The 12,820-nt window shown below is 41.5% G+C and overlaps 1 protein-coding gene across 3 annotated transcripts in view; it reads left to right on the top strand.

Annotated features, from left to right (window-relative positions):
- Positions 1 to 12,820, top strand: part of LOC121296217 (guanine nucleotide-binding protein G(o) subunit alpha) — a 67,960-nt gene that overhangs the window by 44,356 nt on the left and 10,784 nt on the right. For 2 of the 3 annotated variants that reach the window (XM_041221529.1, XM_041221528.1), the window contains exons 4-7: positions 6,355 to 6,515; positions 8,816 to 8,944; positions 9,356 to 9,485; positions 12,118 to 12,271. In XM_041221529.1, coding sequence (XP_041077463.1) covers positions 6,355 to 6,515; positions 8,816 to 8,944; positions 9,356 to 9,485; positions 12,118 to 12,271 — 574 coding nt within the window. The remainder of the gene's footprint in view (positions 1 to 6,354; positions 6,516 to 8,815; positions 8,945 to 9,355; positions 9,486 to 12,117; positions 12,272 to 12,820) is intronic. The other variant, XM_041221527.1, reaches the window with a different exon arrangement.

Raw genomic sequence — 12,820 nt, 5'->3', positions numbered from 1 at the left:
TGTATCTCCCATGCTCCTTTAAAAAAAAAAAAACAAAACTGAATGAGGCTGATTAATATTGCCAACACTTCATTAGGACAATCAAGTTTATAGATCTGCCAAATGTCCTGGGGAGACTGGATTGAAATGCACACTGTTGGAACTGGAACTGTAGGCATGTTGTTAATGTGTTCTCCCTTAAAGCTTATGCATATGAGGTGGGCTTTTAAAACAGTTTATTTCTTTTGATACTTAACTTTTTAGGTTGTTTTCTTGAATGAAACTATAGTATGATATAATAAAATTATCCCAAGTTCAAAGCAGTATGCAATAAATATGCTAACAACAGTACTAATGGTAAAGCCATAGCATGCTTTCATTTTTATAATCGTTAGACTTGTTTTTATTTTTTATTATAATTATTTTTTTTTAATTATAAAAAATAGGGCATGCAAGCTGGCTAACGCATAACACAAACACCACAGCCGGTGACAAGCACAAGACAAGCATTCCCTTTTTCTGGGTTGGGTGTGGCAGCAGGGGGTGTATACTCTGGGTTGGGTGTGGCAGCAGGGGGTGTATACTCTGGGTTGGGTGTGGCAGCAGGGGGTGTATACTCTGGGTTGGGTGTGGCAGCAGGGGGTGTATACTCTGGGTTGGGTGTGGCAGCAGGGGGTGTATACTCTGGGTTGGGTGTGGCAGCAGGGGGTGTATACTCTGGGTTGGGTGTGGCAGCAGGGGGTGTATACTCTGGGTTGGGTGTGGCAGCAGGGGGTGTATACTCTGGTGGTATATTGATTTCTGGGTATCTTCCAATTTAATAACGGCTGCATTTCCATTGAGACCAACTTTGTGAAGCTGACGGTGACTATGTTGCAGACAGTAAATGTTATTCACAGTATCATCTAGTGTAGCTTGATACAGGGCTGTGGAGGGAGTGTCTGGCCGTGTCGATCTGGCTGGACTGGAGTCAGAACTGTATAAAATCTGCAGAGCTGTATTTCCCCAACTGTGTAAAGAAGCACAAAGAAAACTGGGGAAACTTCTAGAGGCACACTGAAAAAGATGCCAAAACGGGAGAATAAAATCCAGTTAGGGATTATCCCGCTGGGATATAGGCTAATCAAATCAATGAATTACATTGTATTGATGTTTTGTCATTGAGCCATCACACTTCAGCCAAAATTACTATGAGAGTCAGCATGTTTTTCCATCTTTGCACACAGTGTGTATATATATATATATATATATATGGTAAGGTGGCAGGGGGAGGGTCACATTCCTCCCTGCCTAAAAACATGTGAAAATGTACATTTTGTTTGATTTAATTGCTTTTGTTTCAATTTGTTTGTTTAATTGTGTTAATTGCGTTATTGTTAATTATCCCCTGCACCTGGCCATCATTGTAAATTAGAGCCAGGTGCAGGGTATTTAAGGAATGCAGCCAGTTTGCTGTGGATGTTGCTGCTGTGGAGTGAAGAGTCCGGCTGGAAGTCGTAAGGTCTGTGTAAAACCTGCCTTTGGTTTTATGTATATTTATGGTAGTGTTTTGTTGTTGTGTTATATGTCAGGTAAACAGCTTAGCTGTCCTGCGTGTTAGTCAGGGACCTGCAGATGTTTAGTTAGTGCTCAGTGAGAGCTAGGTGTGTGTTTGTTTCTGTTTGTTTGATTTATTTTTTTTAATAAAATTGTGCAAAAGCGCTTTAAAAATCAAAGCTTTCCTTCTGGGTCACATTCTTAAAGGGGTATGAACACAGATTATGGCATCGGACAAATATATATTACTATATATATAGAATATATTATATATATCTATATATATATATATATATATATATATATATATATATATATATATATATATATACTGTTTTTTTTAATGCAGTTTTAATTGTAAAACTTGAAAACTAAGATAAAAAGGTAGTTAGTAAAACAATAAAGTCTTAATAAAAACATTCATAAAATTTGAATTAAAAAAGACACAAAGAAAATGTGGTTTTAAATGTAGAACTAAGATATAAAAGCTCATTTGTAAAATACATATCCGCTTTACCTTTGGAAGATGTCTATATGCAGTGCCGCCTAGATTCAGCACCCTGATCCCATTAAAACCACTGGACCTCATGCCTACCTCATTCTACCAGCCTTGTTGCAGCAGGAGGATTCACACATCCATTTCATTTGATTGCTGTCGCTCGGCTCTGAACAGACAGCCGTCATAAGCGACTGTGGGGAGATGGGGCTAAATAATTACTATATATTTTGCCTTTCAGTTTGTGTATGTATACACACAGACGAGTTTAGCAGCCTCTAATCAACAAATCAAATGTTGTTACTGCTGTGTGCCTCTGATCTTATGACTGCATAATGAGCTGTCTTGGCTCATGTCACCTCTTCTGAATGCGGTGATTAGATACCTAAGAGTTAGAATTCACCAGCCAATTCTAAAAGCCTAGTATCAATGAAACTCCTCGCCCACACAGTAGTGGGAGTGTTAAGCTGAGGGAACACAAAGTCACTTTGGGGCTTAGAACTTGGTTTCAGGACACTGCGCAACACACCAGGGAAGACCTGGGGTTTGATACAGCCAAGTTGCCTCAAACTAGGTCTCCCAGTCTCCTGGAACCAGGTTTCAAGCCACTGTTCATGAAAAAGTGTCTTCAGCTTTGCACCTACCCAATTGAAACGCATGGGTTTTCAGGCTTCAAGATGCGTTTCGGTGGATAGCTGAATCGTCAGGTTGCTAGACTTCTGTCTTCATGTTTAAGATGGAAGTTCAGCAGCATTGACTGGTTGTAGGGCTTTGTCCTTTTTTTCTCCATTGCCCTTGATCCAGAGGCATACTCTGTTCCTTTGACTTTTGACAAGCTTTCTTCCATGCATACCACTTTCAGAATTGTGCCCCTCTGCCCTGGAAGTGAAACGAGTATATTTTTCTCAGGGAGTGGATGGCAGACACACAGGCACCTCATGCTCGGTTGTTGTGAAATGGAAGCAAGTAAACCATGAACTAATCCTCCTGGGGCCTGTTCTACCTTACAAACACCTAGCTCAGATGTTTTCTGATTAGATGTCAGCCAGCCTGCAGGCTGGTTTTGCTAACAGCTCATTGGTCCTCCTGCTTGTCTCCTAGGTGATGGAGCTCTGCCTCCAGTCTCCCTGGCCAATCGGTTCAGTCTCCTGACTGGGTCTTTCACCCTACCTATCCAGGTCAGCTGTCTAGCTAAATTACTGAAGTCTCGAGATGGCTGACTGATAATGTATACACTTTATGTCTACGAAATGAATAATACTGTTTTAATTAAAATCTAAAAGGTCACATTTGCTCTTTTGAACTGGCAAATACCAGAATGTTCTACGAGGTGCTTCATATTTTTCAAAAGAAGCCTTGGATTGTCTCTGTTGCACTGCCCAAGCAGCACGGCATAGTCTTTAAAATAAATAAGGTCATTCTCATTAGAAAACAAAGCCCTTTCATAAAGGTGAAAGTCCAGTAGGAAGTCATCGTCATCAACATTTTATTATAACAGGTACATCTGAGAGCTGCACAATCCAACAGCCAGCCTAAAGAGCATGGAAAAGCTCAAAGAAATGTGAGAGCATTGCCACAGATTTGACACTTCAAAGCCCCACATTTATTTGGCCAGTTCCTGAGATGACAACGCAGTCAACTTTTAATAAGTGTTTAGAAGTCATGGATGAACCAGTTCTGATAATGCAGAATTACAAACATGTATCGCAATACGGCATCATCTGCAGCACACCATATGGCCCGGGATGTTCTATTTTTACACTGTTTGACATCCCCACTAGGTAACTGGCATAGTCATTCGAAGGTGCTGAAATGCAGGCTGTTCTTTCGGAGGGTTGCTGTTGGCTGTTCCAGGAGAGAGACCTGCTCTGTAAATGCTGTTTATTCCCTTGGCTACCTGGGGAACGAACAGTCTCCCTGTTTCAGAAGCGCGCTGTTCTTCTGCAGTCCCGGGAGGGCGTGAAAGACAGAAGAAATAGCAATATGATATTCATTAAATGAGTCCCCTGTGGGACGGCACCCCCGGTCTGTCAGAAGTGTGCAGGAACGGGGAAACATGCGGCGGCTGACCTGATGGCAAAGGTCGGGGGTCGAGAGGCTCTCCATAGCCTACCTGCTGAGGCAGGGCACTGTTTTAAGGTCAGGCCCAGTTGGAGGCACGTCCTGGAGAGGAAATGCAAGCTGTTGCCAAGGCACTAATTGCTCTTGAGATTCGTAATGAATGTGCATTGCTAAGTGTGCGTGTGCGGTGTGTGTCGGCTTTCATGTTTCAGATTCAGGTCAGAAATAAAGCTAAGTAAACAGTGTGTGATCAGCAGTCCAGTGCAGTTTCAAAGTGTGGAGTCTTTTTATTTATTTTTTAAATTTTGTTTCTGAATGGCTTTTCTCATTCAGCAGTTTAGTTTAGTGATTTAATGTAATGCTCAGAACGTTTTATTCAAACATTGCAGGATTTTCTTGCTGAAATGTATGACATCATTAATTAAAGACATGGTTTCTTATAGACGGTTGGGTCAGTGAAAACATGCTAAATCACAGAGGTGTGGTAAATCATGGTACATAAATAGACGAGGTAATACTAAACTCAGATACCAGCTCTAACCAATAGAGTGCCTCACAAACCTGTAGTTTTATACATATTATAATAATTGCTATGAAAAGGTGTAGCAGTTTAAAGTCGTTAATTAGGAGGACCTCTCTTATCATCAGTGTGTAGATCTATGAGCCGGTTACTCCCTGCTTGAAGTGCAGTGAGTGCTCTCCTTGATCTAGCTTGTGAAGCAGGTAGTATGATATGCGGGAGACACAGGATTTCCTCTCCTGCTGCTTAATGAAATATGTGCTTCAAAACTACATTGTTATTTTTCTTCCTTGAGGACAAAAGGTCTCGCCGTACATGCCACGAAAAGATTGCTGTGGTGAGATGCAGCCTGAAGCCCACAGACGCATAGCTAACTCCTAAAGTCTGCTTAAACTCACACGAAAGTACGCTGGTTTTCATGAACACCTATAAACAGTGCAGTCCTGTCCTGTCTCACTAGTCATTGACCTGCTTTACTATTCTAAGAGTCTAATCTCATTATTTCTAAACATGGCTCTCTGCTATCCCGGTTAATGAAGCCCCAATTACCATGTGCGTTCCTTAAATAGCACAGCTGTGAGCGCGGAGCACTGAGCTGGCCTTGTGCTGGGCTCCAGTGAGTTAGAGTCCTGGACTAAAAATGGAATCGTGCAATTCCTGATTAATTGCAATTGGAATGTGATTGTAATTGTGATTGTAGTTGAGCCTGCTAGTTAGATTTGTTATTGTAATTATACCATGCTTACAGTTCAGTTACGCATTTGTTTGTCATTCGATCACTGAAAGAACAAATGAGTACGCTCTCCTGTGTAAGAGTTAGCTGCTTGACTCCTCAGTGCTTGTCTGGGGTTAGCAAGTTGTTTTTGTTGGGTAATTACTTTTCTTGCTGATGTCTGTGGTTTGCCGTTGCGGCTGGCTGTCTGCTGCGTGGTGTTTATTTTTCATTTCTCTTTCAAGCTGGACTTCATTTTCCACAACATTTGTTATGGGAAAATGATTTCATTCCTCTGGAGGGACTAAAGAACGGCAGTGCTAACGGCCCAAAGGGGGATGTATAGAAACAGATCCTCTCATTATCTGCAACCTTACTGCCTGCTGCACTGCATGCCTTCCTCTGCTCATTAACACTGATAACAAGTGCAGCTCTCTCCTTGTGCTGCCTGGACTGCACTCCTCTGTGTTAAGAAGAATAAACCTTCAGTGAAAGTACTGGATGTGCCGAGCCTCTGAGTCTCTGGTTTTCTTTTTTTTTTAACCCTGAGCAGTTTGGGATGGGTTGAGGATGTCAGCAGACTTAACAAGTTCTTGTTCAGACAAGGTTCTGTAAACAACGCTGGTGTAACGGGCAGTGTTGTCCGAGGCGCTGCCATCACGGATTGTCCCCTGTACCCTGTTGGTGAGATGAAATGAGGTTAAGAGCTTGGGGTCATTGTGGTTAAGACGCTTGCTTGCGGTGCGCGGGGTTGCCGGTTCACACCCAGCCTCCACCCTGTTAGACTAGGAGGAGATCCCTTGGTGCATGAAACTTCAGTTCTGTCACTCCCTGTTTGAGCCTCTTAATGCAAGATCTTGCCATCTCTCAATGGCTTGTATTTTCACTTTTGACTACATCTAATACCCATCGCACAGTGGGGGCCACTTTACAGTGGTAACTGCTTTAACCTAATTGCTAATTTCCCTGAGTGAGTTGAGTAGCCCTGGGTGAAGGAATGCATGTACTGCCCGGGGAGTGATGGCTGCTGTTTCTCCCCTGTGTCTGCAGGCTGATGCCAAGATGGTGTGTGATGTGGTGAGCCGGATGGAGGATACAGAGCCCTACTCTCCCGAGCTCCTCTCAGCCATGATGAGACTGTGGGCAGACTCTGGCATGCAGGAGTGCTTCAACCGGGCCCGTGAATATCAGCTCAATGACTCCGCTAAATAGTGAGTACCCAGCACCCAAATCTGAATGGCTATGTTAAGGCATAGAAAGGTTATAAATGACCAATCTTGAGGTGCTGTCATACATTTGCACACATTTCTACACCACCTCAGACTGGGTCCTGGGAGTTCCACCGTGATTTCCGACGGCACGTGATAACATACGGCTAAGGTAAGACTGGACCTTGAGGTCCTGCCAGGATTGATCATAAAGCTGTTGCACACCTCCATCAAACCAAGCTTTGGCCTTGCAGTCTCCAGCTACTGTGAAAATGTTATTTTAGGATCTGACGCAACTGATCATTTGTAACAGACAGTGCGTTTCCCTATGGGGTGGCAGTGCCATACAGCTGGAGGGGGATTAAGCTTTGCTAAAAATGGGATCTGTGATTACAATGATTGCAGGAAAGAAGGGTGCACAACACTGCCACTTCAAACACCATTAGAATACGAAACCATGGCTACTGAGCTCCAAATAAAGGCATAAGTAACAGTGGCCTGTCCATGATCTGAAGAATACATACACTGTCGGTGCAGTAAGTAGGGTTTATCATACAAGACACAAGATCCTAGCCATCAGTTTAGTAGCAATGACTGGGGACAACATTAATTACCCAGGGACTCCACTCAGACCTCTTGTTTACTAAATATCTTTCCTGAGTGAGTAATCGCCTCCCTCTTCAAAAATAGGCAAACAGATTATAATAAGCAAGGCGTCCCGAATGTTACTCATTTATTACCAATGCAGAATGACTGGCCAGGCTCAGCAGATTCAGTTGTGTAACATTTACAGCCTCTATATATATATATATATATATATATATATATATATATATATATATATATATATATATATATATATATATATATATATATATATATATATATATATATATATATAAGATAATATATTATTAACTAAACATTAGTTAATTTGTGGTAAAATTCATGGCTAATTGATTTGTAATCAATTATTCTTTTTAAGTACCTAAATATATATATATATATATATATATATATATATATATATATATATATATATATATATATATATATATTTTCAATCAACAGAAAGACCACCTGTCTGTTGTGACAACTTAGATTGCCCCTTGGCCAGTCATTATAAGCCAGCTGGACTGTATTTTAAAAAGCGTGATAGGAAAAAATGCTCCACTTGACAGCCACACACCAGAGCGATATTTTGTCAATGGCGTGCTTGTTCCAAGTGTGCGGAATGGCCATCAGGTTGCTGAAAGGGGGCCGCTCTGTCTCACTTGCGCACGTTCCTTCACATCAGCTCTCTTCACTGAAGCGTGTGTACAGCAGCAGCTCCAGTCCTGCAGCAGAGCAAGCCAGACAGGGCTAGAGACGTCTAGAGGCACGGGGCTCTCTGCAGGTCCTGGAATCTACATTCTTTTCCCATCACTGAAAATTGTGAGGAATATGGGAATCCGGTAATGCATGAGCGGGGATGTGAGATTTATTTTATTGGTCCAGAATCTACAGTAAATTCAGCCTGATACACAGGAAAGATAAGATCCATCCAGCAGAGGGTAATGCAAGCCGGGGAGCAGTGCCATACAGCTCCCTCGATATCGGTTCCTGCTGCAGGACATACAGAACTCTGCTGTTAAGTAGATTCCCTGTCCTCGCTCTCCGGTCATCTTTCAGGGAATCCTATTGATTTGTGCTGGAGTTACTCTGACTGTTTCAATTGCACTGGAAAGAGCGGTTGCTCCTGCATACCTCACAGATTTCTTTGTCCTTTTCATAAATGTTGTGAAAACTGAAACCTGAACAGAAACTGATGAGCTGAGATTGGGAACACATTTTCACAGGCCTCTTACTGGGCAGGAATTCTTTACATGGGATGATGTGCCGGTAAAGCAAGGTAGCTGTCATGTTGGAACTGCCCCACCCATGCAGTAAGAGGATTCTGTGCCCCAGTGTTGCTTGTAGTGTATTTTGGATACAAATGTAAATTTAGAAAGAGAGCATGACATTTCAATCAGCCTCACTGCTCAAAGCTGATGTCTGTGATGCCCTTATAAAAAGTATAGTAAAATCATAAAAATGTAATAAAGCAGAGTGAAGACATGGTAAACCACAGGAAAGCATTGTAAAGAATAGCGAGGCATGGTAAAGCATGTTAATAAACACAGCAAACCAGGGTAAACTATGGTACATTTATAGTATAACAATGGGAAAAGCATTTTAAAACTGTAAAGATAGTGCAAACACTGTGTGGTAAGCATGTCTAAGGGTGCCTGTGTCTAATTTCTCCTGGGTTTCTCTCCTCCTAGCTACCTAGACAGCTTAGATCGAATCGGGGCTGCAGACTACCAGCCGACAGAGCAGGACATCCTGAGGACCAGAGTCAAGACAACTGGAATTGTAGAAACTCACTTTACATTTAAAAACCTCCACTTCAGGTCAGTCGCTGTTCCGCTTTGTTTCTTTGATTTTGAAGTTGCTTTTTTTTTTTTTTTTTTTTAACTCTAACCCTGATCCTAACCTTGAACTCAACCACAACCCCAACCCCAACCTTAACACTAACCCTAACTCTGACCTTAACACTAACTCTAACCCTAACACTTACCCTAACCCTAACCTTGAACTCAACCCCAACCCCAACTCTAACCCTAACATTAACACTAACCCTAACCTTCACCCTAACCTTGAACCCAACCCCAACTCTGACCCTAACCCTAACCTTGAACCCAACCCCAACACTAACCCTTGCAGAATGTATTCCTTTATCAAAAAATGAAACTTTTTGAAGAATATAAAGGCTTTAGAAAATGAATAAGTTCACTAATAATTGAGCTCTTGTTGCTTCCCAGGCTCTTTGATGTGGGAGGCCAGCGATCAGAAAGGAAGAAATGGATCCATTGCTTTGAGGATGTGACAGCGATTATCTTCTGCGTGGCGCTCAGTGGCTACGACCAGGTGCTGCATGAAGACGAGACCACGGTGAGTTCAACACTTCTTCTGCCGTGCGCCTCGTTTTCAAAACTTGGTTAGTGGATTTCAAGTAAATCCACTCACTTTTATCAAGCTCAATTTTCTTTTGCATTTCAACTTGGATTGCACTTGTTGCCGTGTTTTGCTCAGTGTTGCTGTTGAAATAAATATGCAAGTGTGATATTTTTTTATTTTAGTTCAGAACTTTATTAATGAAGATAAATGTATCCCTCTTTGAGGGTCAGCCCCTATATGTGTAGATTTCCTAAATATATCTTTTGCAGGGTCACACAGCACTACATATAACCTGTTTAATAAAGGGGACTCCACAGTGATAGAAGTCTAAGTTAAAGATGCATTCGGTGTCGCAGGTGTGGGTAAATCTGCTTATTATATTTGAGTGTGTGTTTTTCTTGCTTGCACCTAACAAGAGATGTCTTTTCTTCCTTCGATAAGCCCTATTATGTTTCTGTGTGAGCATTCAGCTAACGACCTGGGTTCTTGTAGACACAAATAATACGTCGTTTCTTTTTGGAATGAGGTTTGTGATTGCACTGTTGCTCTGAATAACCTTTAATGCATTTTCTTTGCAGGTTGTTTTTGTCAGTAGGGAATCGTTGCTATGTGTTGAACCCTAACGAGGATCTGTAAACCGAGTACAGTAGCAGAGTCACTCGGTTTATTCAGCTAAAGAGAAAAAGAAGTTCCCTGTGAACTGCACAGAAATGTTCATTTGCACGTCACAATGATATATTTTTTATTCAAATACAGAGACGTACAGTATCTGGTTCTCGCAGTGTGATGATCGCGTTCCCATTTTCCCAGACAATTGTACAATTAGTGCTGATAAAAAAACAACAGAACTATATCATCATAAACCTGTCACAATGTCATTTTCAGCTGTCCCTTTTAACACAGTGCATTTGCAGATTCTTTAATCTGCACAGGAAGCTGACTCTAATTCATGAATTAATGAATATTTGCTTCCGCACAGTTGGGTTTCCCCTTTGACTTCTTCAGAAAAGCTATTTCAGTTTCTATTGCCTATTCTTACATCACTCGGGGCAAAGGCCCGGTTATTCTAGAATATTGGAACATTTCAGAAATATATTTAAGTGCTTTTCTTGAGTGTTTATGGATTATATGAAAATATCAATATTCACCATTTATTTAATTTGCAGCTGTTTTCTATCTTAAAGTTGGTTTAATATTAATATTGCTGTATATAATGCGACTACCTGTTTTGAATATTTTCTATCGATCTGTGTTGTCTGGTGTTGTAATGTTATACTGTACTGTATGTATGTTGAACTGTTTTATAGTTACAGTAACTGGATGCAATAATGCTATTGGTTTGCAAAGCTGGGAAGCACAGCATATGCAGTTTCTATAATTTGTTATTGTTTCTCCAAGATTTAGTAATGTTCAGTGCAGCCTTGTCATTTACATTGTATTTGCTTTCAATATACTGTGTGCTTAGTGTTAACTGGTAAGAAGGGAAACACATGTGATATCACATACAGTATGGGGTGAAGGCAACGTCTGTCTTTTCAATGGTGGGTTCCCAAGACTCTTTTGGGTGCGCGTCTGTTTTCTCTGCTCCCTGCAACCCCGTGCCCAGGCAGGAAGGTGGGCTGTGCAATCACCGTGCACCCTGGCTTCGGCCTTCTTGCTCCAAACATCTTCCAAGCGCCTCTGCACTTCACAACATTCCTTCCATCGGCTGACTTTTCTAACAAAATGCTAAAAACACAAGCGATTTTGAGAGACCAACCAAAATTTGGCAGGTATGAAGCTTCTCTTAAAAAAAATTACAAAACCCCTCCAAAGAGTTGAAAGCAGTACTCTGTGTTTGTGTGTGACTCCTGTGTGTGACTTTGCCATGAGCACTTGCGCCCTCTCCCTCTCTCTCTCTCTCTCTCTCCACCACCATTGGTGACGTTGCGGACTGTGCAAGTCCTCTTCCAAATTTGTTCTCCACTGTTGTGTTTTTTTTTTTTTTTTTCTTTTACGTTGCCTTATTTTGTAAACGCATGTTCATGATGGAAGACCTGTGATGGTTCCTGTCAGTGCGTTTTGAATCAGTGGGCTTCTGTCATCTGGCTAAGCTAATTGTTATTTCTCTCCCATTGTGGCTTTTTTTTTAGTCTTGCTAACTTCTGCAGTTGACTGTACTTTCTATGTTAGTGTAACTGCACCCTAATCATTATATAACTCACCTCAAAATCACGCTGCTGTGAAGGTTAAGGCAAAGTCTGCAACCCTTGAGTGACTGCTTCCAACTCTTGATTAATTCAAGGATCTCACCCATCCTTGGTTAATTTACCCAATACCATGTGTGCTGGGAAAAAAAAAAAGAAATAAAGACATGAAGTTTGCATGACCTGAAGAGTTAGATCCAAGCATTGGGCAAATGTAATATTGCTGCGCACGCATGGTGCATGGCCCTCACCTCCCATAGATAACCCTGTTATACTAGTGCAATGTCAACCCTGCGAGCTCGAATGCCCTGTAGTTATTAGTTGTGTACAGACGGTGCAGTATTGTGTCAAGAGAATGTTGTTTCTTTTCTTCTGTTCTTTTAAATGGGAAGCTTGTCTGCAGGTCTAGGCAGCTGATGCTGTGTCCTTTCTGTTTTCAGAACCGCATGCATGAGTCTCTGAAGCTATTTGACAGTATCTGTAACAACAAATGGTTTTCTGACACCTCCATCATCCTCTTTCTAAACAAAAAGGACATATTTGAGGAGAAAATTCTGAAATCCCCACTGACTATCTGCTTTCCAGAGTACACAGGTAAATAGTAGCCTTCCAAAATAACCAAATGTTTCTATAAACACACTGAATAAATGTACCGTTTTGCTATGTTTAAAAAATGTGTTCTCCTGCCCTTGATTGCTTTTAGTACTGTTATCAAGAAGTAGGTTTTCTTAACTCTGAAGCACCTCTGAATGTAAGACATTATAGGGCAGTCTTGTGCTATACACTGATTAACACAGAGAAAGGTAGAACTAAAAAGGGGCCCAGAGGGATGGTGCTTTAAAAAAGCAGACAGTTTTGGAATCTGAAAAGGGCAGATTTAATTAGCCATCAGTGTAGTCGCTTATACCTATGAGTCTGACAGATTGCATCTGCAGCTGTAAACAGCTCTGTGGAGGCGAGTGGGAGGGTGATAAGAGGATTCTAGTGACACTACAGCTGAAGAAAGCTGGAGTTTCACCACCCTAAGTGGATGCCTTCCAGCTGACTGTAGTCATCAAAGACTACATCATATTCAGCTGAATAACGTGCTCGACGATACCCTTATAAATGTTTACCACAGTAACAGCATAGCAGAAAGGGTGT

This window comes from Polyodon spathula, chromosome 21 (assembly GCF_017654505.1).
Source record: "Polyodon spathula isolate WHYD16114869_AA chromosome 21, ASM1765450v1, whole genome shotgun sequence".
Taxonomy (NCBI): Eukaryota; Metazoa; Chordata; class Actinopteri; order Acipenseriformes; family Polyodontidae; genus Polyodon; species Polyodon spathula.
Note: the sequence above shows the minus strand (reverse complement) of the source record. Positions and strands in the feature narration are given on the sequence as shown.